This window comes from Leopardus geoffroyi, chromosome C1 (genome assembly GCF_018350155.1).
Source record: "Leopardus geoffroyi isolate Oge1 chromosome C1, O.geoffroyi_Oge1_pat1.0, whole genome shotgun sequence".
Lineage (NCBI taxonomy): Eukaryota > Metazoa > Chordata > Mammalia > Carnivora > Felidae > Leopardus > Leopardus geoffroyi.
The window spans coordinates 15,157,506-15,181,675 of NC_059328.1; the positions used below are offsets into that span (position 1 = coordinate 15,157,506).

Consider the following 24,170-nt stretch of genomic DNA (forward strand, 5'->3'; position numbering starts at 1 on the left):
TGTGGCCTGGCAGCTGGTACCAGGAGGTTTTCCCGTCTTCGCTGAATGAATGAATCACTCGGTGGATGTGCCTCCCTTGACTAGAACTCCACTACTGGCTTCTTACTGCCCTAGAGGTTTTCCAGATTGCTGACGCCCCAAAATACTCGGGGAAAGCCCCTCACAAGTTCTGGTACCAACGCCGTTACTAGTGATTAGCTGTGTGGCCTTGGTCAAGTCCCTTCCCCTCCCTGGGACGCACTGTCCTCATCTGTACCAGGAAAGGCCTGACTAGAAGCTCTCTATGGGTCTTCCCAGATCAAATTTTTAAGGATTTTTCCACCATACGGCCGGCACAAACAAATTTTTCAAGACTGCTACTCTCTGATGTCTGACTTGTTCACTTGGATCACAGAATGGTCGCTGGTCAGAGGGGAACTCACAACCTCCCCCCACCCCAGATGAGCCCAGGGCAAGTGGGGGACGGTCAGGGGGCAAGCAGGAGGCCGAAGTTGAATGGGGAAACAGCCCGGCCCCCACATGGGGAAGGGGTGGGGGGAACCAGGGGATTCTGACGTCCTGTCCGATCTAGAGATCACGTGGGGCAGGAGGGCTGTGGGAGACATTGCAGCACCTGGTTCTGCCTCTCCCACCCCCACCCCCGTCCCGTAGCTGTCCAGGCGCATGCCCTGGGAAGACTTCAGCACTTTGTCACCCAAAAGGTCCAACCCTGACTCTGGCTTCCTAGCCTCAGGCAAATCACCTTGTCTCCCTCAGACTGGTTTTACCCATAAATGGAATCTCCCCGGCAACCTAGGCTCTCTCAGCCAGGGCATTCTGACCCTGAAGGAGGTGAGCTCACTCCCAATGCAGGTCGTGGGCCCCCTGGGATGTCCACTGGTTGCCTGGTCAGATAAGGGGCAGCCAGGAGCATTCTGGACACAGAACTGACTCAGCCTCCCCCAGTGGGCCTCTCCTCCTTGGACCTGACCTGCCTACCCAGCATTTACAGAGCCCCAGATAGGACACACGACCAAGGCCTCAGACCAAGGCCTAGACCTGGGCCTAGACCTGGATCCAGCCTTGTCACCAACTGGCTGTTCAGTCCTGGTAGGTCACCTGACCTCGCTGAGCTCCCCAAAGGGTCAGCCAAGTTCTGTCATTCTTTATAGACCTCCTCTCAAAGCATCTAATGCTGCTGCACCTTGCTGGGAAATGATGCTCTTTCCTTCTGACTCCAGCCTTCTAGAAGAAGGGGAAAGTCACAAAACGTGTGTGACTCTCAGTGACCAACTGAGCCAGCCCCGGGTTCTTCTGTTGCGGGTGGTCCTTGACTCCTTAGAGGGCTCCCCTTTGCAGAGCCCCGGGTCGCATTTCCTGGAATCCCGATGGCATGAAAGCGCTCACCCGTTGACGGCCTTCCGTGCTCCTGCGCCCTGTGAGCAGCTTGTCCTCACCACCCTCTTCAATCCCCACAACTACTTTGTAAGGTCATGTCTTGGGTCCTGCGGTGCCCCCACACCAGAACCCTCTCGAAAGGGAACAGAGTCCCAGAATCTCAGGCCACCAACAGCCGTGAAATGGGATGTTTGAGATTCAGGACCTTGGAGTCAGACAGACCTGGGTTCAGATCCCGCTTGGGCCACAAACTTGGGAAAGCTAACTAAGCTAAGCGTCCCTTCCCACACTGGCAGACTGGGGATAATAACAGCTACCTGACAAGATGACTGTGACTATTACATAAGAGCACGTGCCCAAAGCAGTCAGTGAACAGTGCTCAATAAATGATGATCATTACGCTGGGTTTTTTTAGCTTGAAGGGCACTTACAGATTTTCACAGTAATTTTTTCAGAAGTGGAACCCAGTTTTCCAAATGAAATCTATCACAAAGACTTCACCTATTTCACCAGACACAGGTGGGATTCTCCCAGGAGAGGTGCAGCCCCCGCCATGTGTGGTCGGGGGTAGGCCCATTAGCCACTCCCCTACAACATGGATTCAGAGATTCCTCCCAAATTCAAGTCCAAAAGTCCCTGCTCTAGTCCGAACCGGCGCCTGTCCCCTCAGAACACCTCCCCTGTATTTCTGAGGGAGCACGGCCTGATGCCAGCCTTCCCCCTCCACCAGCCCCTCCCCGCCCAAGCTGCATCTGCACCCACCTCCAGTTTCTGCTTGCTCTCGGCCCCCAGCAGGTCACGGACATCTTCATTGTAGATCTCCAGGTAGGAGGCCCGGACCAGGAACTTGGTATTCTCTGCACACTGCAGGGAGTGGACAGGGACAGCAAAGACGCCTGAGCACTTGCTGCCAGCCCTGCCCCTGCAACCTAAGCCCTCTGCAGCCAGGACATCTCGAAAGCACCTCGTGGCAGGAGAGGTGATGTCAAGGGGAGGGGAGCCCCCTACCCTGCCTGGCAGGGCCACAGGCCAGGACCAAGCACTGGCCACGGTCTGATCCCGCTACAGCCGACGAGGGGCGCAGTCCCTGCTCTGCCATTTCCCAGATGCAGGAATCTCTGTTCACAGCCATGAGAGGCCACCAGGGCAATTCTCCCCTGCAGCCTGGACACTGGGATAAGCGGTCTTGGCCCAGCACATAGGGGCTACACGTCTGGGCTTCCCTATCTCAACGATGGGATGATAGTGATCTCCTGGGCCAGGGTGGGGGTTCCCTGAGATAATTATGCAAAGGGCTTTGCACAAGGCTTGGTCTGTAGCAACTGCCGAATAACAAGGGAGGCTCTGATGGTTACAACGGCTTCTCGGACAAGTGCTCTGGATCAAATGATACATTACGATCCAGAAATGGCAGGAGGAAACCACGGCCCTGGCACGTAGAATTTTCTCAGCGTGAAGTTCTTCTCCCATCCCCTTTCCAGAAACCACAGCCTGCCTCCGCCTACCTGTGTCGAGTCCCGGCAGGCTCTGAAGTCCTCCCGGTCCATTCACGGTAATGTCTCAAGAGCCCCCAGACCTGCCCCTTCCCTCCAGGAGGCCCATACCTGGACGCTCTCAAAAACGTGCTCGAAGGCCCTGGGGATGATGCCTCTCTGCGAGGACGGGTCCGGCAGGCCCTGCATGGTGAAGGACTTCCCGCTGCCCGTCTGGCCATAGGCGAAGATGGTGCCATTGTAGCCCTCAGTGACACCCTGCATGGGAGAACCAAAGCCCGGTGCTCAGCCGGCCGAGCCCAGCTGGACTCGGCCGTCTCCTAACTCACAGACTCAGGGCCCCCTCCCAGGATGGCACTGGGCTGGCCGTGCGGTACAGTAAGTAAGTCACAGTTCTGTCCTCTAGGGGTCCGCCTCCTGGTGGGGGACACTGTCCATGTGTGGAGTTAAGGGCTTGTGCGGCGGAGCCCGGCCTCTCTTTCAGGGGTTCAAATCTGGCCTCACCCTTTTCCTGACTGTGCCGAGGGAGCTGGTCTTACCCAGGCACACTGAGCCTCAGTTGCCCCCTCAGGATCAGAACAGCACCTCCTTCTAAGCCTGTAGTGAGGTTTACACGCGAACTATTTCCTGCATTGGCACACGGAGGGCTAGCGTACAGGGGCGCTCACTGAATGTCTGCCTGAAACGTGGCGGAGACGGACCTGTACAAGCGACCCTCACACCAGGCAAGCAGAGGAAGAGGAAGGCATTCCAGGCTGAGGGGGTGCGGAGAGGTCAGAGTCTGAGAGCAGGTGGAGCCGGGGCGAGGGGGACGGAAGAAAGGAAGCAAAGCGGCGGCAACCCTGAAATCAGTCTTCACTCACTGACGCGTCTGTTCATTCCACGGCGCTCCGGCTGGGGACACGGCGCTGATCGAGGCGGAACCCCAGTCCCTGCCCTCACAGAGCTCATGAGGTCACCGATTCTAGAACTCAGCACGGGGCAGGGGAATTCTGTGTCAGAACGTGGGCCCAGAGAGCTGCTCCCAGGCCCCGAGGGCCCACCTGGCATCCACACCCAGTGACCCGCAAAGACCCATCCTGTGGGCCAACGCGGGGCTCGGGATCCCCAGGGACTGCTGGTGAAGGAACCAGAAACCATGATTCACAGCTTCTCTGACGGCCAGGCCTCATTCTTCTGGGCGGAACCGATGAGCCCCTTTCGTCTGTCCAAGGAAACCCTGACCGCTGTGTGGGTTCCTGCACCTCCGCAGAGCTCCAGGGGGCTGCACACAGGGACCAGCCCCCTGTGGTGGGGCAGAGGCAATGGCAGACCCACCGCCCGGCCAGGAGCCACCGCTGGGCTCCTCAGAGCTGGGGACACATGCAGGGTCCACATGGTGCGGGGCCCAGAGTGTCAGCGTCACCCAAGCCCGGGGAGGATATTCTACACAAAAACATGTATCGCTTTGCTGTCCGGTAGGGTGGCCACCAGCCGTACTAGCAATGGGCCCAGTGCGACTGAGGAACTGAATTTATTTGATTTTAGTTAATTTACATTTTGCAGAAGCAATATAAAATATTTTTCCATTAAACAGAACCTTATTTTTTGTTCCATTTCGTTTGAACTGTTGACACTTTAGCATCCGCAACATGATACGATGTAAGACCCACATCTGATTTCAAAGACTTCGTATGACGGAAGAATGTCAACTATCTCTCACTGATATCAAAGAATGACCACACGTTACCAGTATGTTTTCTTGAAATAATGTTCCAGATATACTGGGTTCAATAAAAATCTCTTATTAAAACTAGCTTCATTTGTTTCCTTTCACTTTTTACTTTTACTTATTTTTTTTATTTTGAGAGAGAGAGAGCGAGCGAGTGCACAAGCTTGAGAGAGGAGGGGCAGAGAGACAGGGAGAGAGAGTCCCAAGCAGGCTCCACACTCAGCGCAGAGCCTGCCACAGGGCTCGTTCCCACGACCCTGGGATCATGACTTGAGCCGAAATCATGAGTCGGACCCTCAACCGACTGAGCCACCGGGTGCATCTTCTTTTACTTAAAAAAATTTTTTTTTTAACGTTGATTTATTTTTGAGACAGAGAGAGACAGAGCATGAATGGGGGAGGGTCAGAGAGGAAGACACAGAGTCAGAAGCAGGCTCCAGGCTCTGAGCCGTCAGCCCAGAGCCCGACACGGGGCTCGAACTCACGGACCGCGAGATCGTGACCTGAGCTGAAGCCCCTAGTAGCCACATTTTAAAAAGTAAAAGAAGGGGCGCCTGGGGGGCTCAGTCGGTTAAGCGTCCGACTTCAGCTCAGGTCACGATCTCGCGGTCCGTGAGTTCGAGCCCCGCGTCAGGCTCTGGGCTGACGGCTCAGAGCCTGGAGCCTGCTTCCGACTCTGTGTCTCCCTCTCTCTCTGACCCTCCCCCGTTCATGCTCTGTCTCTCTCTGTCTCAAAAATAAATCAACGTTAAAAAAAAAAAAATGTGGCTACTGGAAAACTCAAATGATGTATGTGGCCCACATTATGTGTGTTTTGGAAATCATGGCTCAAGAGTGCTGTCCAATGTGGGGGCCACTAGCCACTGAGTTAGTTAAATTTAACTGGACTTTAAACAAAAGTAAAATTCAGTTTCCTCAGTAGCAGTAGCCTCATTTCAAGTGCTTACTTGCCACATACGGCCAGCGGTACCTACTTGGACAGCCTGGAAACAGAATATTTCCACCACTGCAGGAGGTCTACAGAACAGCACTGTTCTGGAGTGAAGTAGAAAACAATTTCAGGGGTGCCTGGGTGGCTCAGTCAGTTAAGTGTCCGACTTCAGCTCAGGTCATGATCTCACGGTTTGCGGTTCGTGGGTTTGAGCCCCGTGTCGGCCCTGTGCTGACAGCTCAAAGCCTGGAGGCTGCTTCGGATTCCGTGTCTCCCTCTCTCTCTGCCCCTCCCTGGCTTGCGCTCTGTCTCTCTCAAAAATAAACAATAAAAGAATTAAAAGAAAACAATTTTACATACATTTTTAAGGCAAAACATAAGACTTCAAAAAGGTTTCACCCATCTAGGGATAGCTCCAGATCCACAAGGGATGGGCTTGCACTGAGAACGGGTCCTGCATGTCGGCCGCTCTGTCCTTCCACCCAGGCTTCTGCACGTCACCCTGTTCTGCTACTTACAAGTTGACTCTCAGGAAACCAACTGCTAACTGACTCCTTCTCACTTGCTCACATGCTCAACAAGAATCCCTATGAAACTGCATTACAGGCTGGATGCGCTAAGCATTTTTCCTACGTCACATTAAACACAGAACTGTTGCCATTGAAATAAAAAAAACGTCTGTCCTAAGTTGCCTCATGTTCCCCTTCCACCCCTTCCCCAAAACACTGCTGAATGTCCCATCGAGGGACCGAATGCTATGGCTTTTACTGTATTGACATCTGGGCGTGGTAGAAGCTGTGGTACCTGGCCTGTGGGTGGGTTGGGGGCGGCTCATTAGAGGTGACTCAAAGGCCATGGGTGTTAAGTGGGAAGAAGGGGCAGATGGCAAAGCCACCAGCTGGGAAAGAGCCCACAGACCAGGCAGCAGGCCAGACACACGTGGAGGGGGAGTAGCTCCGGCGAGAATGTGAATGGGCAGGAGGGGTGGGTCTGGGGTGGACAGCACCCAGGAGAGCCAAAGAGTCACCCAGTGACAGAGAAGATCAGGAATAGGGACTAGATTTAAGTGCAGGACAAGCAGGAAAGAAGAGAACAGGAAGGCTGTGCAATAGGACCCAAAGGCCAGGGCCTGGGCAGGAGGCCCCGTGGAGGTAACAGAAGCCCTGGGAGAGCTCGGGACCTGGGTCAGAGCCCCGCGGGGCACACAGGACACAGCCCCTAATGGTGCAGTGCTCCCGGCTCAGAGCCCCCTGAGCTGGGCTTTGCCTCTGCTGTGCGCACTGCTCATTTAATGGAAGGCACCAAAATGCAGCACGGGGACCAGGTACTGTGTGGGTATCAAAACAGCCCCTTGGGGAGCCTGGGTGGCCCAGTAGGTTAAGCATCTGACTCTTGATCTTGGCTCAGGTCACGATCTCACAGTTCATGAGATCAAGCCCTGAGTTAGGCTCCGAGTTGACAGAGTGGAGCCTGCTTGGGATTCTCTCCCTCTCTCTCTCTCTCTCTCTCTCTGCCTCTCCCCCCGTACTCGTTCGCTCTCTCAAAATAAATTTTAAAAACTTAAAAAAAAAAAAAAAACTCATTCTGTGATACTCCCAGCCTCAGTTTCCCCACCAGGAATGGTGAGAATCAAATGCTGGGCTCCACCTGGAAGGCCCTTTCCACCACCTTCTTGCCTGACCTACTCTTCTCATCCTTCGGGTCCCAATTTAGATCTCACCACTTCCAGGAAGCCCTCCCAGCCTTCCCCCTCCTTTCCCATGCCCTCCAAGCCCAGGTTCTCTATGTTGCCAAAGTCCCCCAGGCTTCTCCTCCCACTCATCACCTTGGACCGTAGCTATTAGCTTAGCTGTTCCTTTCCCTGACCGTGGCCTCACTGAGGGCAGAGCCCAGGTCTTCTTTAGGGCTGTGCTCCCCAAACCAAGGATGAGCCTGGCATGGAGATGCTATTTGCCAGCTGAATGGATGGATGAATGAAAATGAATGTATGTCGTGTTGAGCCTGAAGCTCTGCGTGATGTCCAGAGGCAGGTCCTGGCAGAGAATCCCAAGTGGTGGGGGAACTCAGGACAGTAGGGAGAGCTACAGGAGAAATCTGATAGAGCCACTGTGTCCTTAGCATCCCTGACTCCAGGCTGGGGCTTCCTGGGGACCCTGACAAGGGGGGCTTCCTCAGGGGATTACTTCCAAGATGAGGCAGGGACCCATGAGCAAGGCCAAGAAGGACTCAATCTTGGACTCCTCAGATCTCTAAGGGGCCAATCTTGGACAAGGGAGCAGAGGTGGTCGTGGGCCTCAGGAACGGAGCCAGGGCAGGTGGCTGAAAGCTTCAGGGAAGCTGACTCTGGCTCACCGTGCAGAATGGTCTCCTAGGAGCCAAGCAGCAAAGGGGAAAGGGGCTGTTTGGGGAAGAGTGAGCTCTTGCCACTGGCTGGTCATTCAGAGACCCAGTGGGGAGGTGGGGTGGACCAGACAACCGCTCAGGTCCCTTCTAGCCTGGGAGTACAGGACAGCAGGACAGCCTGGCCATCCCAGAGTTTGGGAACGCAACCTGGGGAGAGCTGCCCTCGTCCCCCGGGGCATCACCTCCATCAGGCCCTGACCACCAGGGAGTTCTTCAACCCTGCCAAGGGCTTTGACTGAGCCTTCACAGAAGAGATGGGGCCACCAAAGGAGGTGCTCTGGAGGATGGTGACTGGCCTGCCAGTGAAAGCAAAAAGGGTCCTAAAATGCATTTGGGAATCCCTGGGTTCAGTAAGTCAAACCAGTTCCTTTGCTACAAGACTCCCCAGAGCTCAGGTGTCATAATGTGCCTTGTGAAGCTTCACACCAGGGAGGCCGGACGCAGCATTTCCCAAACTTCCATTTTTCATGGGACAATCTGTGACATCTCACTTAAACTAGTGATCCGCTGAGCAGTGAACAGGTGGGGAGGCGTTGGTAGAAAGGAAGAGCCCTTGGCCAGAAGGCATGAGGCAGAGTTTCAGCCACTCCTCTGCTAGAAACCCACCATGGGAGCCTGGGCAAGTTTCCCTCCTCTGGGCCTCAGTCTCCCCATGTCCCAAATGTGCCAGCTACCTAATGTGAATGCTCTGGAAAGCAAAAGCCCTATTAAGGGTCACAAACTGTTGCTGGAGAAAATGGTAGGTTAGACCAAAGGTAATGGGGTTCCAGTCCTCCAAGACTAAGGCAGGAGGAAAGCGGTGGTCTCCCCGCCCCCCGCAGGCTTGACCCAGGGAGGATAACAGGGGATTCTGAATGCTGAGGGGAGGAAGCAGAGGCCATGGCCTGGGAGCAGGAGGAGGTGGCGGCGGCTGGGGGCAGCGGCTAGAGCATTGAGAGAAGGCCTCAAGTTCTCAGATGACGGTGGAGGGCTGGGGGGTGGAGGGTCTTGGGGACTGGAGCTCTTGTGGGCAGGGGACTGGAAGGGGTGGAGGTGAGGACGAGCTTTGGCGTTGCAGACGGTGGAGACCCGGGCGTGGGGGCTGGAGGTGGGTCCCAGCCGTGTCCTGCCTAGACAAAAGACTTCAGCCCAACCTGTTGGTGCCCACCCACGCTCCTCCGGAAGCTAGTTCCCGCCCAGCTCTGGGTACAGTGCCATCCGCTCAGGACCCCTGGGGTGGCCCCCAGCCCTGCCTGGCCGGTCCTTGGAGGCGGCCTCCCGGGCGCCCTCACCTCCACCAGCGGGTAGGCGATCTCGTTGTAGATCTGCTCGGTGAAGTGGTCCATGTGGTAGGCGCCGTCGAAGGTGAACTGCTTGGGGGGCTCGTCGGCAGCGCCCGGGTTCTGGATGAAGCACTGGCCACGCGCGGAGTCCACCGTCACCACGGGCTGGCAGTTCAGCTCCCGCTCCCGCTGATTCATGGGCCGGCAGCGCACCACCACCTTCACTGACTCCGAGGCCATGGCGCCGCGGCTGGGCGCCCCCCGGCGCGGCGCGACGTGAGCCGCACGGCTGGGACGCTCGACGGCCCTGGCCGGGGGGCGGGGCCAGCGCTGGTCGCGGGGGGCGGGGCCTCGCGGCAGGGGCGGGGCCGCGGCGGGGGGCCCAGACTCCTCGGGGGGCACCCTGAGAGAAGGAGGGGCGCGGTGCGGGGGTCGCAGGACCGGAGCCGGGCCGCCGCCTCCTCCCGCGCCAGGGTTCGTCCGTCCCTGAGGCCCGGCCCGGGGAGAGGGAAGTGGGGGATCCGCGCTGCAGGCGCCGCCACAGGACCCGAGCCCCGGAGCCGCCCCGGCCGCCCGCTGGCACGCGCTCCGCCGCGGCGTTCGCGGTTGCCGGGCAACACCCGTGGCGTCACAGCCGCGGGCTCCCGAGACATCCCCGCGTTCGCGGCGCCTCGTTGCAGGAGCGTCTCCTAGCTGCAGGCGGGTCCGGGCGGCTCGCTTTGCTGGAGCGTCTGCCCGCTTCTTACCAGGGCTTCAAGTCCGCTCTCTCCTCTGATCCCCACCGCCCAGTTCAGAGAGGTTAAGCAACTTGTCCGAGGTTGCCCAGCTAGGGCAAGGAGGCCAGGCTTGACTCCGCCTCGAGAGAGATACAGGAGGCGGGGCCTTATGCGGGGGCTAGAGACCTACTGAGAAAGGGGACAAGGACCTTGCGGCCTTCTATCCACATCCCTCTACTGACTCAGGAGAGGGCCGTCCAAAGCCTGTTACGGCCTCCGACAGAGCAAAGCTTCCTTCTAATGCTGCCCTAGTTTTTTCTAAGACCCAATTTAAAAACACAAAAAAAGGGGCGCCTGGGTGTCTCAGTCCGTTGAGCACTGGACTTCGGCTCTGGTCATGATCTCAGGGTTGGTGAATTCGAGCCCCGCGTCAGACTCTGTGCTGACAGCTCAGAGCCTGGAGCCTGCTTCGCATTCTGTGTCTCCCTCTCTCTCTGCCCCTAACCCACTCGCACTCTCTCAAAAATAAGCATAAAAAAATATTTTTAAAAACACACAAAACAAAACCATTTTTGGGAGACAAAATCTTTTGGCTGGAGAGGGTGCCAGGACCATATCCGCTGGCTCTGTACAAGTCCCTCCAGCCAGAATAACGGGCTGTCATTTTTCTGTGGGATATACCCACTGAAGGTTTTAACTGGAGACATGATTTGAATAAAGCTACCTACCCTATCCCTTCAGGACACCCTGAGCGACTCCCCCCACCCCACCCCTGCTGGGAAGGACAAGATCTCTGTCTGGTTCACCATTCAGCACCAGCTGAAGGTATGGTTGGCAAACCAAGACAGGCAAACTGGACAAAGACCTTGCCTTTCAAAGGAAAAGTCTGTACTAGACAATCCGAAGAAATGCATTTTATTTGTTTCAAGTCCACACAGTAAGGAGAGCTGGCTACCCAGGTGGTGCTGGTTGGAACAAAGAGAAAGCTGACTTATGATTTAAGACACTGAAGCGTCTGCGCACATGGGTCAAGAAACTTGCTGTTTATACCACGTGATGAATGCTGTGCAAAGGAATGTTAAAGTGCTTTGAGAACATTCCTGATACCTTGTCCACATGGATGATTTGTGCAACAAAACCCATCTCTTGTAGAGCTAAGCTTGGTCCTAAGCCTGGGCCAGTCACCAGGTCTTCTTAAACATGTGCCTCTGGTGCTGCAAGCCTGAACACCCTATCAGCAAACCCCTTTTCTTGTCGGTGAAATGTGAGACCACGCCTCCCACTAGAGACCAGGGGACTGTGGGTTCTGGTGGCAGTCCCTGGTGGAAATGGCTGTATGGTGAGTCCCACTCACATTCAGTATAAAATCAGTGCTGTGGTGCCAGTGAAAAGAACCCCCAAAGGACAGCTTCCTCCCAACCCTTTTATCGCTTTTGACAAGACCACTTCCTGGGCAGGAGATTGTAAGCTGGGAACACCAGGCCTGACTTTCCGAGGGTTCTCCCTTTTTTCTCTTCCGTCAGGGCCGCCCTCTCCCTTCCAGGAGTCAGAAATCTGTCAGTTTCAAGGCACTGAACAGTCACATCCCACTCCCAGATGGGGGAGGGCAGCCCCCACGTTCGTGACTAAGCCTCTGCCTCAGGAATAGAGAAGTTCATACGAAGTAACTTGCTCCCTAAATAATTTGGTATTCATGTCTGTCCGTCAAGCTTGCTTCTAAAGGGGGGCGGGGGGGGGGGCACCTGGATCTGTCAGTCACTTCAGGGCTATTGCCTTAGAGCAGAATCATTTCTCTGTACTCCCACTCCCTGCTGAGGCCAACGCCCCCCCCCCCACCCCCCAGCAGGGTCCACATCAGTTCTACCTTTGGATGGCTGTACTGTGACCCAGCCCCAGAGGGCTTGGGCTGGTGAGGTAGCCCCTGACAACCAGAGGCAGCCAGAGCCACGTTATGGGAAGTGGACCAAAACCAGGTGGCTTCCCAGGGAGCCGCTGGACCCAGAATGGCCCAGAATAAGTTGAATAGAGCCCCGGTCACCCCAGTACTCCTGCGGCTCACTGCTGGCCCCTGCCAGTCAAATGGACAAAGGAAACGAGCCAGCGTGTGCGGTGTGTGTGCGTGTGTGTGTGTGTGCGCGCGTCTTGGTGGTTCTTGGGGTTGTTGGGGAGGGGTGAGACGGGGCATCCCTCCACAGAAGGCAGGAATCACAACCCTGTGGTTTTGAGTGGAGACCAACCAGCCTTTCTAAACAACACAGAGATTCTTTGCCCCGTCTGCTGGTTCACATCCCTTCTGCACACAGGTGTCCGCCTGGGCTTGGGGGGCAAGGCTCTTCGTCCATTCTGCCATCCTATGCCCCCTTAACCCTCATTTCTCAACACTCAAGGGGAGACTGCCTTAATCTCAAATGATGTGAGAAACAGGCATGCTCTCTCTGTCAGCCTGGGTGTAGCTCAGCCCAGACGCCATGCCCACTAGCTCCTCCAAGTCCTGTTTCTCTCCTGGACAGGGTGGCTTGCCCCCAGGTCTTTGCCCACAGTGAGGACTCGCTCCTGCCTCCCCAGACACCTCTCCCTTACATGGCTGGCAACCTCAGTCAGGTGCCCTTGGGAGACTCCCAGTCAGGGCCACAAGGCCTGGCCACCTTAGGAGGCCATGTCCCTGGGTGAGCACACCTTCCTGCCCACCTCAGAAGGCTCCCCTCCGAGGAGTAAGGTGAAGCCTAGAGACAAGCATCCAAAGTCACCTAGCAAGTTAACAGAAGCCTGGAGCTCCACCTGCCCCTCCTGCAGTCTCAGCGGTCACGTCCTACGAGAAGCCATGGGCAATCCCCAGTGCCAGGGCTCCCCACCCCCACCACAGGCAGTGAAGTGACGGAAGACTGGTCCAAGGGGCAGAGTGACTGGATGGAACTGGTGACCAGTGGGGTGGCAGAGGGCAGGGCGGCCCGCTGAGGCCCAGGAGCCAGGGTGAGGCGGGGCCAGTGGGCATGGGGCCCAGCCTCCTAGCCCAGGCCCTGCAGCTCTGCCTCAGACTTGGCATGGCCAAGGGGCCGCAGTGTCCGGGGGGGTCTGCCCTCGGACCCCCAGTCCTGCTCCTCATAGCCAGGATTCAGGCGGCCCATGTCGAGGGAGCAGAAGAAGCTTCGCCCCATCCCAGCATGGTGCTCCACCAGGGCCTCTAGGCTGGCGAACTCGGCAGGCAGGTGCTAAGGAGGAAAAGGCCGAAGCTCCAGCTCCCTGTCTCCCCATGGCTCCGCTCTGGACACCAACCACCCCTTCACAGGGGATCCTGCCCCACTCCAGAAGGGAGGAAATTCAAGCCCAGAGAGGTCACTGTCCCTCTCACAGCAGAGCCAGACACCGTCCCCTCTCTTTCTCTCTCTTGCCAGCCTGGACAGGACTGAGCCATCCAGCTGGTGATAAGGGCATACACCCAGTCCCTGGAAACCTGTGGTCAAGACTCCAGACCTAGAAGCCCAGGGGCTGGGTGAGCTTAGACTAGCCCCTGCCCTCTCTGAATCAGTTTCCAGCTCTGCTAAAAAAAAAAAAAAAAATGGGCTAGGTTGTGTGGGAAAGCCACTTTTAAAAGCCAGCATCCCTATAGGAATGGGAGACATGACCGGGCCCAAGCCTCTACACTGGAGGTCTCTTCCAAAAGGCCACTATGGAGAGAGGGGCCTGAGGGCGGGGCGGTAGAGAGAGGTGGGGCCAAGCGGGGCCTGAGGGCGGGGCCAGCAGTCAAGATGGAGACTTAAATAAGGGGTGTGGCCAGAGAGAGCCAATGGGGCACCGTGATGAGGCGAGGGGGCTTCGTGGCTAGAAAGGGTGGGGCCTGAGGGCCAGGGCGGGGCCGAGCAGGCTGCCCCACACTCACCTCCACGCAGTAGCGGCCCAGGTGATTCCGGAAGACCTGGTGGGGCACCACGCCGCACTGTGTCCGCACTGACAGGCACCACTGGCCACTGGCGCCCGGCTCGGGCCACAGCAGGAAGGCCCCAAGCACGTCTCTCCGCAGCAGGGCCAGGGCACTGGGCCTGGGAGGGCAGGAGGGAGAGGCTGAAGAAGGGAGCCCGGCCTCAGGTCGCTCCCTGGGGCAATGGCGTAACTGGAAACCATGCTTGACCCAGAGTAGTGGGCCCTCCACAAAAGGAAGCTTTTAGACTCCCATCCTAAGAGGCTTCTGAGGGGTCCCTAGCTGCTGACCGCTTCAAGGCCCAAACGGGAGAGTTTTGAAGAGCTGATGGTTAGGAAGCCGCTGCCCTGTGACAGGCCAGGTGCTGACAGCTTGACCTGAGTTATCCCATTGGATCCTCTCCACAGACCTGTGATGAAGGTCCTCTTATTATTCCCACTTTACATTTGACACACTTGAGGCCCAGTAGGGTGAAGTCCTTGGCCTGAGGCCACCAAGGTCAGGATGGCTCTGCCCTTGTACAGAAATGTGCACATGTCAGGGCCCTGAGGGAGCCCACAATCCATTCCTCTGCCCACCCCAGGGGCTGGGCATCCGGCCAAGCCAGGCCCCTCCTACCTGGAGATGCCAGCAAACGCCCAGATGTTCTCCGTCAGACTGCCCTCACTCTCCACCAGGCACGAGGGACCACCAGGCCCCCGGGGCCACGCTTCCCACGCAGCAGGGACTATGGAGACCAGCCGGGGTCAGAGGAAGAGGCCCGAGCCCAGCCCGCTCACCCCACCACAACAGACCCCACACCCCCATGCTCGTCTCCTCACCAAGACTCCCCCAGCAAAGACACATACGCACAAGGCACACCCCACTCACACCCACCCACCAGCTGAAGCACACCCACAGCTGTACCATCACCTATGCAAGCCCCCCAAGCATACAGACCGACATGCAAACTCACGTGGACACACACATAACCACACACAGGCCCAGCCTTGCAGAAAGGGCCACTCAGGCCCAGCCTCTCTGATTCACAAGGGCGCACTCAGGCCTGCGCCCCTGCTACCTTGGGACAGGCGAGCTCTTTGCAACTCACAGGCCTCCCGAGCTGACAGCTGCAGCTGAGTCTCATAGGTGCAGCCTCGGTAAGCCCCGGAGCGGATCACCTTGCTGCGAATGGCCTTCTTGCGCACCAGTGTGGGTGAGCAGTAGGGATTCCCCAGGCGGGCATGGCGGGTGCCCCCACGGCCTTCTGACTCTGGCAGCTCCTTCTAGGGCACCAAGAGGGGCCCACAACGGGCAGGCAGACTCAGGCCCAGCCACATCAGGTCAGGCAAAGCCCCCTCCCACTCAAGTCCAGCACTCCCCTCCTATGACCCCCTAACCCTCGCCCAGGTCCCCTGTCCACTGCCCGCTCCCTGGCTGGGGTGCTGCATACCCCACTGCCCACAGGCCCCTCTGCAGGAAGCCGCCGGAAGGAGACCAATGCATGAACGTTCTGTGAAAGCTGATCCCGGCTGAAGGGTTCCCGTACAAGGCCAGGGGGGCCCCCCGGGTTGGACAGTGGCTTCAGGGGCATGTCTCCTGCAGACACCAGGCAGGGCTCAGGCTGTGCCCGCTCCTCAGGGTGCTGCAAGAGGTAAGCAAGCTGGAAGGAACGGCAGAGCAGCAGGTGCAGGATCTGGACCTAGGGAGGGGGAAGGGGTTGACTCAGTTGGGGCAGGTTTCCTGGGGAACCCCTTAGGCATCAGTGCAGGTAGCCCCTTGACTCAGGATCCTCTCCCGCATTCTTCCTGGGAAAACTCCTACTTAACCCCCAAAACTTCACCACCATGCAGTCCCCCCTACCACCTTCCTTCATTCATTTAACAAATACTGGGCATCTGTTTTGTTCCAGACATCATGCCCGGAGCTGGGAATACACAGGCTAAATGCACTCCTATCCCCTAGGTACACCCTGTGTCAGTACCCTCTTAGAGCAGTGGCTAAGAGCCCAGGCCCTCCAGTCACACAACCTGGGATCCAATCCTGGCTCTGTCATGTAGGGGCTGCTCTGTGACTCTAGGCAGAGCATGGCACTTCCGTGCCTCAGTTTCCTTATCTCCACTTCCCTGTGCTCCTTTAGTGAAATGGAGCACAGAAAGCCCCCAGCATGGGCCCACTGCTCTGGGGCCAGTACATTCTACCCATCACACACATTATCTAGCTCCAACATATTGGAACCGTGAGCTCCGGAAGATCAAGGGCAGTGTCTCAGCCGCCTGTCATTCCAGTAGCAGCACAGAGCTGGACACACAGGGGTGACGGCAAATCATTGCTGGATGGAGCCAAGCCAGCCTCCTCTCGCCAAACACTTGGCTGTCAAGGCTCTGTGGTTCACGGCCGTCACACTAGCTTTGACTTCCAGGATCTGTCTGCTCACCCTCTAGCTCCGAGGGGCCAAGCACTAGAGCGGTTCCTGACCTGGACCCAGTTTCTGCTCTCACAGAATTCCCTTGTCTGTCATCAGGGACAGACGAATGCTACAGCGTGGCTCATGTCACAAGACCTCAGAAGGGAAGAGTGGTCTAGAGGACTCCAGGTGGGCTTCACAGATACAGGGACTGGCCTTGAAGGGCAAGTTGGAATTTGCCAGAAGGGGAAGGGAATTCCAGGCAGAGAGAACAGCGTGAGCAAAGGCCTGGCAGTGTGACCATCCAATTTCTAAGCACATGTCCTGACACCCACTTCCAGGCCCCGGGAATGCTGAGGCCGCTAACTTGCTTTTGTGGCGTCCCCGGTGGGGCAGAGCCACAGAAGGAGCAGGTGTGACAAGGAGTGCCTGCCTGGAGGGGGCTCGGGCCAGCTTGACTAAGCCCTCCGAGGCCTCGGTCCCCTGGAGGCCCTGCTGACGCACAGCACACCCCCCAACCCCACCCTCAGTGATGGTTCCCCTGCCCCAGGCCCCAGATACCTCTCCGGGCTGGTTGCCTACAAAGAGGTGGCAGAAGAGCTTGCTGGCTGGGCTCTGGGGGTTTCGGGCCATGAAGGCAAACTGGCAGTCGGCTGGGCACCAGGTAGAATAGAGCACGCGCCTCAGAGCATGAGCCATCAGGAGCACCTGCGAAGGAGGGGGCGGGACAGCCTCCATCAGTCCCACCACCCGTGGGCCCCACACACCTGCCGGCTGGCCTCCCGGGCCTGCTCTCCAGCTTAGGGTCCACCAGCTCCCAGGGGAGGAGCTCTTCTCTCCTCCCAGGCCTGCCCAAACCCTGCTTCAAAGGGGAACCCTCGTCCTTCACATGGCCACTGGGCTTGGCCCCTTACTCCCCACTGCCAACCTACCGGTTGGTATCGTCACCCCCATGCTGTGGAACTGAGGGCCGAAGTATTCACGGTCTGCAGGGTCACGGAGAAAGGCAGTGGCAGCAGGCCCTGGGGTCGCACCCCTGGTCTCTGGAGTCAGGTGACCAAGGTTTGAATCCTGGCTGTGCCCCACTCTGTGTGCCGTGGGCAGGTAAGCACAGCCCTCTGGGCCCTTGTGACAATTGTTAAGGGGAGACAGTACCTCCCTCTGATGGGGTTGTGGGTGGGGGTCAGTGAGACCTCACGCACATGGCACAGGACCTGACCCCAGGGCCCCTGTGACGCACACGTCTGGGACACGATCTGCACCACAGTCTTAGGAGAGTGGCCCGGGGGTTGTGGGCTACACAGTCGGGCACGAGGTGAGCGTTCAACACACACTGGCCTTGCACCGGGAGGAGGGTCGGCGACCAAGCAGGGGCTCCCAACTGGCCTCCAGTCTGAATCTGGCCACAGCCCACTGGCCAACTCTGGACAGGCTTACACAGAGGCCCGGGGACCTGCAAAAAGCTGGGGCTGACTGTCCTGACGCTCGGGCTAGTAGTTAATCCCCGGACATTCTGGAGAGCTTGCCAGAGGGCAGGGCCCTCAGAGAGAGAATGTTCAAAGGCCCAGAGCAGGCTGGGGTGGTGGGGAGGCTCCAGGGGTGGCGCAGGGCCAGCTGCATTCTGAGGGAGCAGGACACTTGTCCCGTCCAGCCCTCACCTGCACCCACACGGGCTCCTACCTCACCCTCCCCGCTGTAGATCTTGAGGCCCTGAAGGCTGAATTTCAGGATGACAGCCCGGCGTCTGGGACAATCCTAGGCAGGAGAGAGTTGGATGGGCGCAGGCATTACCTCCCAGGCCCTGCCCTGTCCCGCCCAGCCTCAGCATCAGTCACCACAGGCTGGTCAGCCAACCCCTCCCCAGCTGCCAAGGGACTGAGCGGTGGATGCCTCAAGAGCTGGGGAAGCGTGGATGGCTCCTGGCAGACCACCCCCAGGAGGGCCATGAGCTGGCCGTGTTATGACCATCCCCCACATGTCCCATCTATGGCTTCCACCCATGGGACACAGGTCATGACGGCCCAAGGGAAGGGGTCCCCGGGCATAAGGGACACGGCTGTAGGAGCCTGGGTATGGCCCTCGCTGGGCCCGCTTCTCAGAATGGCTTTGGTGTCACCCCTCCCAGGGCCTCATTTGCTCCATCTGTGATTGGGGGGTTGGATCAGATGGTCTCGGGGCCATTCCAGCCTGACATTCCAAGGCTGTGATTCCCTGCCCGGGATGTGCCCTCCCCAGCTCCCTACCTTCAGTGCCCACAGCTGTTGTTGAACCAGCCACACGCTCTCCTGGGGGTCCAGGTCGTCCACGGGGAAGGAACCCACATACTGCTTGGGGGTGTGGTGAGGGCGGGAGGGAGGCAAGGCAGTTCCATGGCTCCTGATCCCCTCCTCCAAATCCCTCCCTCCTACCAACACACGCTCTGCTCTGTGGGGTAAGCTGTGGACAGTGACAGAGCACTGTGCTCCGGCCTAGTAGGCTCTCCCGCTTCCCAGCAGGTGGCTTTGCCCGAGCCGCTTTGCGCCTCTGAGGCCCCGTCTCCTCACCTGTGCACACACACATTCTGGAGCCCGGGTCAGGGAGGGAAGACACAGAAATGGCTCCTCCCCACTCCCCATGACCCACCACTCAGTCACCACGCACTAGAGCGCACCCTGTGGGGGCGGCCCCACCCACCTGGGCGAACTTGGTGATGCACCTGGGCCGGTGAGGGGCTGGGCCGCAGTCAGAGGCTCTCCGGCCCCCTGCCCCAGCCTTCTGCATGGCCCCCAGGGTGCCCAGCTTCGAGCTCCACAGGGGAGGAGGCAGCAGAGGGCAGGGGAGAAGGGACGGTTCCCACGTACCGGAGCCACGCTGCTCCCCTCAGAGGCCAGGGATCTCCTGCACCTCACAAATCCTTCCGGAGCACTTGCCGTGTGCCAGGCAGCATCCAGGGCACTGGGGACACAGGGAACACACAGCCCAGAACAAAATGACCGACTCCCTCCTGCCTCGGGGAGCCCACATTCTCGTGTGAAAGAAAGCAAACTAATCAATCAATAGGAGAAGGAATTTGCTAGGGGTGCCTGGGTGGTTCGGTGGCTTGCCCGTCTGACTCTTGGTTTCGGCCCAGGTCATAATCTCACAGTTTGTGGGTTCAAGCCCCAAGTCGAGCTCCGCACTGACCTCATGGAGCCTGCATGGGATTCTCTCTCTCTCTGTCCCTCTCTCTCTGCCCCTCACCCACTCATGCATGTGCCCACGCTCTAATAAACTTTAGAAGAGTTAAGAAAAAAAAAGATATGCCGTACGCTAGACCATGATAAAGCAGAGAGGAGGCTATGATATGCAAGTTAGGGGTTGGCTGCAGCCAGGAAGGCCTCACTGAGGAATGAGCTTTGGGAAAAGAGCCAAAGGTAGGGGTGTGGCAGGCCACACCCTGGGTCAAACACAGACATCTCCGTGCTCTCGGCTGGGCCTGCCCTGTCCAGGTTCCTGTAACCAGCCTGTACAAAGGGCCAGGAGCAGGTGGGGCACGCTGGGAAGACACCACCTCAGAGGAGGGGTATGACAGCTGCCAGAACAGTCTGCAGAGTCACAGGATGGGCAGACTTCACCAGAAGAGTGGGCCAGAGCCAGGTCGGCATCCCACAGGAATGTAGGCTGTGCCCCGCGGGCAGTGGGGAGCGATAGCAAGTTGCAAGGCAGGAGCTCTGTGATCTATGGGAGTGACCCACGAGCTGGATGGCCGGAGCTGCAGAGGCGGGGATGTGCTCCACAGGCCCTGGCCCATTCGGCCAGCCAGACTCCAGCCGCTGCCTGAAGCCCCCAGGGGGCCCTGTCCCCCAATCCAGCCCAGGTTTTGGTCTTTCCTGGGGCCCCTCTCCCAGAGCCACCAGTGGAGAGAAGGAAACCTCCCTTACTTAGACTGTCCTCAAGGACCAGGAGAGTGCTCACTCCCCCGAGAGCTCATGACCATTGCTGGTACACAGTGAATGAGGAGTCAAGGCTTCTCCAGAAAGAATGGCTGACTGCCTCTGCCTGGGTCCCCCATGACTCTCTCCCTTAGTTTTTGCTGGGGCCAACTCAGACCCTCCCACCTCCCTCCCCCATCCTGCCTGGCTCTGTCTCCCCAGACTACTTCTAATCACTGCACTTAGGATCAGAGAGACCTGTGTCCAGATGCTGTGTGAGTCTGGGCAAGCTGCCCCACCTCTCTGAGCCTCCATTTCCTCATCCCCAAACCTGGGATAATGTGAGGAGGCAAGACCTGAATGGAGGAGCAGGCACCCAGCATGATGCCATCTGGGCGGGGAGCGACACTGAACAGGTACAGAGAGGATGGGGGACCCCAAAGTCTGCTGTTCAGGAGGGAGCTTGGGAGGACAGAGAGGTCTGACCACTTCCAGCGCCCTCCTTACACTGAAGGACTAGAAGACCTCCCAGTCTAGGAGAGCAAGTCAGAAGGAGAGGCCTGCCTGGGAGCAAAGATTCCTCCAGGAGAAAGCAGGTGGCATCAGGGCCCCGCCCCGGCAGGAAATGGGCGTGTCCCACTTAGGCTCCACCCACCTTCAGGCAGGTGCTTAGAAACTGACACTCCCAAGGCCAAGAGCCCAGGAACCGCCCCTGCCTCTGCCTGCCCAGACCTTCAGCCCCAGGCTCAGCGAGGGTGGGGGCAGCAGCAGCCTTCCAGTACATTCTGCGAGCAACCTACTACTTTACTTTCAGTGAGTCGCCAGCACCAGAAGAGCCAGAAATCAAGGCTGCGTGCTCCCCTTGATGCCTTCCTGGTTCCTCCCTCCTGTACTCTCTCCCCTCCTGCTTTTCTGGTCTCACACCCACTTTGTGATCCTGACCGTTCTTCACATCATGTCCATCACCTATCCTCCATTTGATGTTTAAATACAACAAAATTAGATGTGTAACTGGCACAAAAGCTATGTGGCTGCCATGCCAGGTATAAAGCTGGGGCTTCCAGTGACCTCGCCTTTTGCCCTCATTATCACATCATGGGCTGGGATGCCCTGGACCCGCAGGCAGTGGGAGACAGAGGAGGCAAAGGCCAAAAACCAAATGGGGCAAAAGGGAGACAAGAGGAGATAAAGGGCAGCCAGTGGAAGTGTGAATGGAGATGAGAGGACAAAATAAGAGTTAAAGGAGGGATGGGAGCAGGGAGAGATAAGGAGCACATTTCCCACTCTTCCTGTGCTGACACAGCCCCTCAGACACTAAGGGTGTAAGACAGCAAAGAGCCACATGGGTCCGCAGGCACACTCACATTCGCTCTCACACATGCCGAGACAACTGTGTCTAGGGCTGCAAGCTGCCTCCTCCCTCCAGATCCAGAGCAGCAGCTTGCTTGGGGACACTCCACTGTCCGGATGGTGGAGGTGGGGGCGCCCCACCACCTACCATCTCTGGATCCTCCCCCGCCCCCCCCCCCTTTCCCCAGGAAACTGGAAGTTTGTCTCTTCCTCTCCCTCCCTCCCAAACCTCCCTCTCAGTGCATTTCAGCCCCAAGCCTGGAGTTGGGGGCTGCCCAAGGGACCAGTGAGGGTACCAGGCTCACCCCAACCCCGGGAAACAGACCTGCTTACTCATTCTGGGCACAAACACCCGCTCATCGCTTTGGAACACAACTGTTTTTCCAAGGTTTTACACAGGAGACTGGCTGGGTCAGCACCTTTCTAGGGGGACACCTTTGGAATGAGGCTGGGGCTCTTCTCTTGCTCCTCTGAGGTTTTCCAGGTGGCCCTGCTTAGAGACAGGACACTGGATGGGTTGATCTGTGTCGAGGGGCAAGGACAGAAGCCCTCTACTGCACCGCATCACAGCTCAGTTTGAGTCACGGCGGGGCCCACCTTTACAGCATCTGGGAGACCGCTCAGCCTGGAGTCTGGGCTTAGCAAAGGGTAGTTCAGAGGGGTGAAGCCACTTGCCAAAGGTCACACAGCATAAGGGGAGGGGGGTTGGGAAGCAAGTCTGGGTCTCTGAGGGCTCTTCCCCTAGGCCACAGCAGTGTCCTCAGACTCCCCTCCCCAGTAAGCAAGGTGTTCACATTCGAGTTTGGTGAGTCCCAGTCTATCCGGCTGCCCGGAGCACCTCAGGTGCTAGGGGCTGATCTTAATCAGCAAAGCAGCTGCCTTCTCTGTCTGACTGCCTCTCTGCCCAGATGGTCTGGGGCTGCCAGAGCCCCTCCGGTCACCTGCCTCACCTCCTCTATCTTTGGCTCGGCTGCACAAAAGAGCCCCCCTGTCCCAGCACACTCCTTGTGCCACCCTCACCTACCCTTGGCCTCAGGGTGGGAGGGGACTGGACCAAGCAGCCAGAGGTCAAGATCAGCATCACAGATTGTGAGGTCCAGGAGGCCTGTATGACCTTGGGCAAGCCACTTAACCTCCCAGCCTCCATTTCCTCAACTGCAAAGTGGGGATAATAAGAGCAGCTGTCTCCTGGGTTGTTTGTTCCTTCTAAAAATATTTCAAGCGCCAACTACCTGCCAGGAACAAAACAGTCCCAGTCCTCGGGTGGGGGGGGGGGGCACCCAAGCTGGGTGGGGGGTGGGGGGGGAGGGTACTAGAAAGCAACATTTCAGGGGACTTACGTGATCTGGAGAAAAACAGTAGGGTGGGGAGGATACGTGGTGTGGGTGTTCGGGGGGTGCTATTTCATACAGGGTGGTTGGGGACGGCCGCCCCAAGCAGACGACATTGAGCGGTAAGTGCTGTTTTCAGGATTAAGTGGGGCCGAAGGCACGCAGGGGGCCAGCGCCCGGGAGGCACAGAGCGCTGCCCAGCGCGGGTCATTCTTCCCGCTCTTATTGTCATTCCTGGGGACTGCGGCCAGGGCTTTGGGCTGACGGTACCCGGCCCGGGGCAGAGAAACTCCCCGGACCGACCGAGGGGCGAGCGAGGCAGGACGCCGGCGGAGGAACGGCGGGGGTGACGGCAGAGGTGACGGACGGTGACGGCGGAGGTGGCGGTGATGCGGGGCAGCGGCCGGGATGCTCCTCCCCAGCCGAGACCTCCTCCCCACGTCTGCGGCCGGGGACCGAACCCCGCTCCCGCCGACCCCCCAGCCCCAGCCCCTGCCCGGCCCCCCTGCGCTCACTCACCGCGGCCTCCGCGTCTCGAGCCCCGTCGCCGCTGCTCCGCGCCGCACCCCCCGCGCGTCCTGCGCGTCTCCGCCTCCCGCCCCGCGGCGCCCCCCGCCCGCGCGCCCCCCACGTGGCCGCGGGAACCAGCACCCGAATCACCTGGCGGCGGCGCCCGGCGCTAACTCACCAATCGGCGCCCGCCGAGCGGCTCCGGTCGAGCGCGCCGCCCAATCAGCGGCCGCGAGGGGCCCTGGCACCGCCCCCGCCAGCTCTCGCCCCGGCGCCTCGGCGCTCCTCCTTAAAGGGCCTGAGGGGTCGTCTCTGCCCACCGAGGGCGTCGTTACTCCGGCTGGGGACCCTCAGTGCCCAGGGCCTCGCCGGCGGTCCCCTCTTTGAAGAGACCTCCCCTTTCTGCCCCCTAGCTAGCTCCTCCTTCTTCAAGCGGCGGCTCCGGCAGCTCCTCCTCCGGGAAGCCTTCCCAGACCACCAGGGACTCCCCTAACCCCTGGAGAGCCGTCGCAACTCTTGCTGGTCACCCCACTCCTCTTACTAGAGTGCAAGCGGCACTGATGAGAAGGGGCTTCCATCCCCAGTGCGCAGGACAGAGCCTGTTCCGTTCAGTGATTGCTGTCTCGGTGAGTGAGTGAACGCGCCGAGGACCGGGTCTCCGCCGAGGCAACCCAGCTAGCCGCACCCTTCCTCCCTCGCCCTCAGATGGTAGGGGGTATCGCGTATCCGCTTCCTCATCCTTTTCCCGCCGGGCCGGTTTCCTAGAAGGATCAGTTGAGTCTGCCCAGTTCAGCGTGAACCTTGGTCACTGTACGTGGGCCGTGACCCTGTCCTTCGGGTGAGCAAATCCAGCCAGAGTGTCAGCTACAGCTTTGAACTGGAAAGCACTTTCGT

General features: G+C 58.5%; 2 protein-coding genes across 10 annotated transcripts in view; both read right to left on the bottom strand.

Moving 5' to 3' along the window:
- Positions 1-9,765, bottom strand: part of KIF17 (kinesin family member 17) — a 47,985-nt gene extending 38,220 nt beyond the window's left edge. For 2 of the 5 annotated variants that reach the window (XM_045475927.1, XM_045475926.1), the window contains exons 1-3: positions 9,187-9,765; positions 2,982-3,128; positions 2,140-2,241 (exon numbers count right to left, since the gene is read on the bottom strand). In XM_045475927.1, coding sequence (XP_045331883.1) covers positions 2,140-2,241; positions 2,982-3,128; positions 9,187-9,417 — 480 coding nt within the window. In that variant the 5' untranslated portion in view covers positions 9,418-9,765. Of the gene's footprint in view, positions 1-2,139; positions 2,242-2,981; positions 3,129-3,571; positions 3,835-9,186 lie in introns of all 5 variants that reach the window. The other 3 variants (XM_045475929.1, XM_045475928.1, XM_045475930.1) reach the window with 2 other exon arrangements.
- Positions 9,766-10,792: 1,027 nt separating this feature from the next.
- On the bottom strand, positions 10,793-23,928 carry SH2D5 (SH2 domain containing 5). 5 transcript variants are annotated; one of them, XM_045475933.1, is made up of 10 exons: positions 23,818-23,928; positions 18,869-19,129; positions 18,439-18,519; positions 17,876-17,950; positions 16,757-16,903; positions 15,242-15,490; positions 14,900-15,074; positions 14,428-14,536; positions 13,771-13,930; positions 10,793-13,102 (listed from the first exon to the last, which is right to left on the bottom strand). In XM_045475933.1, the coding sequence occupies exons 2-10, from the start codon at positions 18,953-18,955 to the stop codon at positions 12,899-12,901; spliced, it is 1,287 nt and encodes a 428-aa protein (XP_045331889.1). In that variant the 5' UTR covers positions 18,956-19,129; positions 23,818-23,928; the 3' UTR covers positions 10,793-12,898. The 5 variants fall into 5 exon arrangements, with proteins under 5 accessions (XP_045331889.1, XP_045331888.1, XP_045331890.1 ...); XM_045475932.1 differs by having other exon boundaries at positions 18,439-18,522; XM_045475934.1 differs by lacking the exon at positions 23,818-23,928 and adding an exon at positions 23,286-23,383.
- Positions 23,929-24,170: the final 242 nt, after the last annotated feature.

Excerpts from the sequence above, each read along its gene's own strand:
- SH2D5 (XM_045475932.1), bottom strand. The coding sequence starts at position 18,955 with ATGCAGAAGGCTGGGGCAGGGGGCCGGAGAGCCTCTGACTGCGGCCCA. Across the intron at positions 16,904-17,875 it reads TCTACAGCGGGGAGGGTGAG|GTGCTCCTGATGGCTCATGC; the intron begins GTAGGAGCCCGT and ends CCTCCTTCGCAG. Across the intron at positions 13,103-13,770 it reads TGGGCCGCTACTGCGTGGAG|CACCTGCCTGCCGAGTTCGC; the intron begins GTGAGTGTGGGG and ends TTTCCTCCTTAG.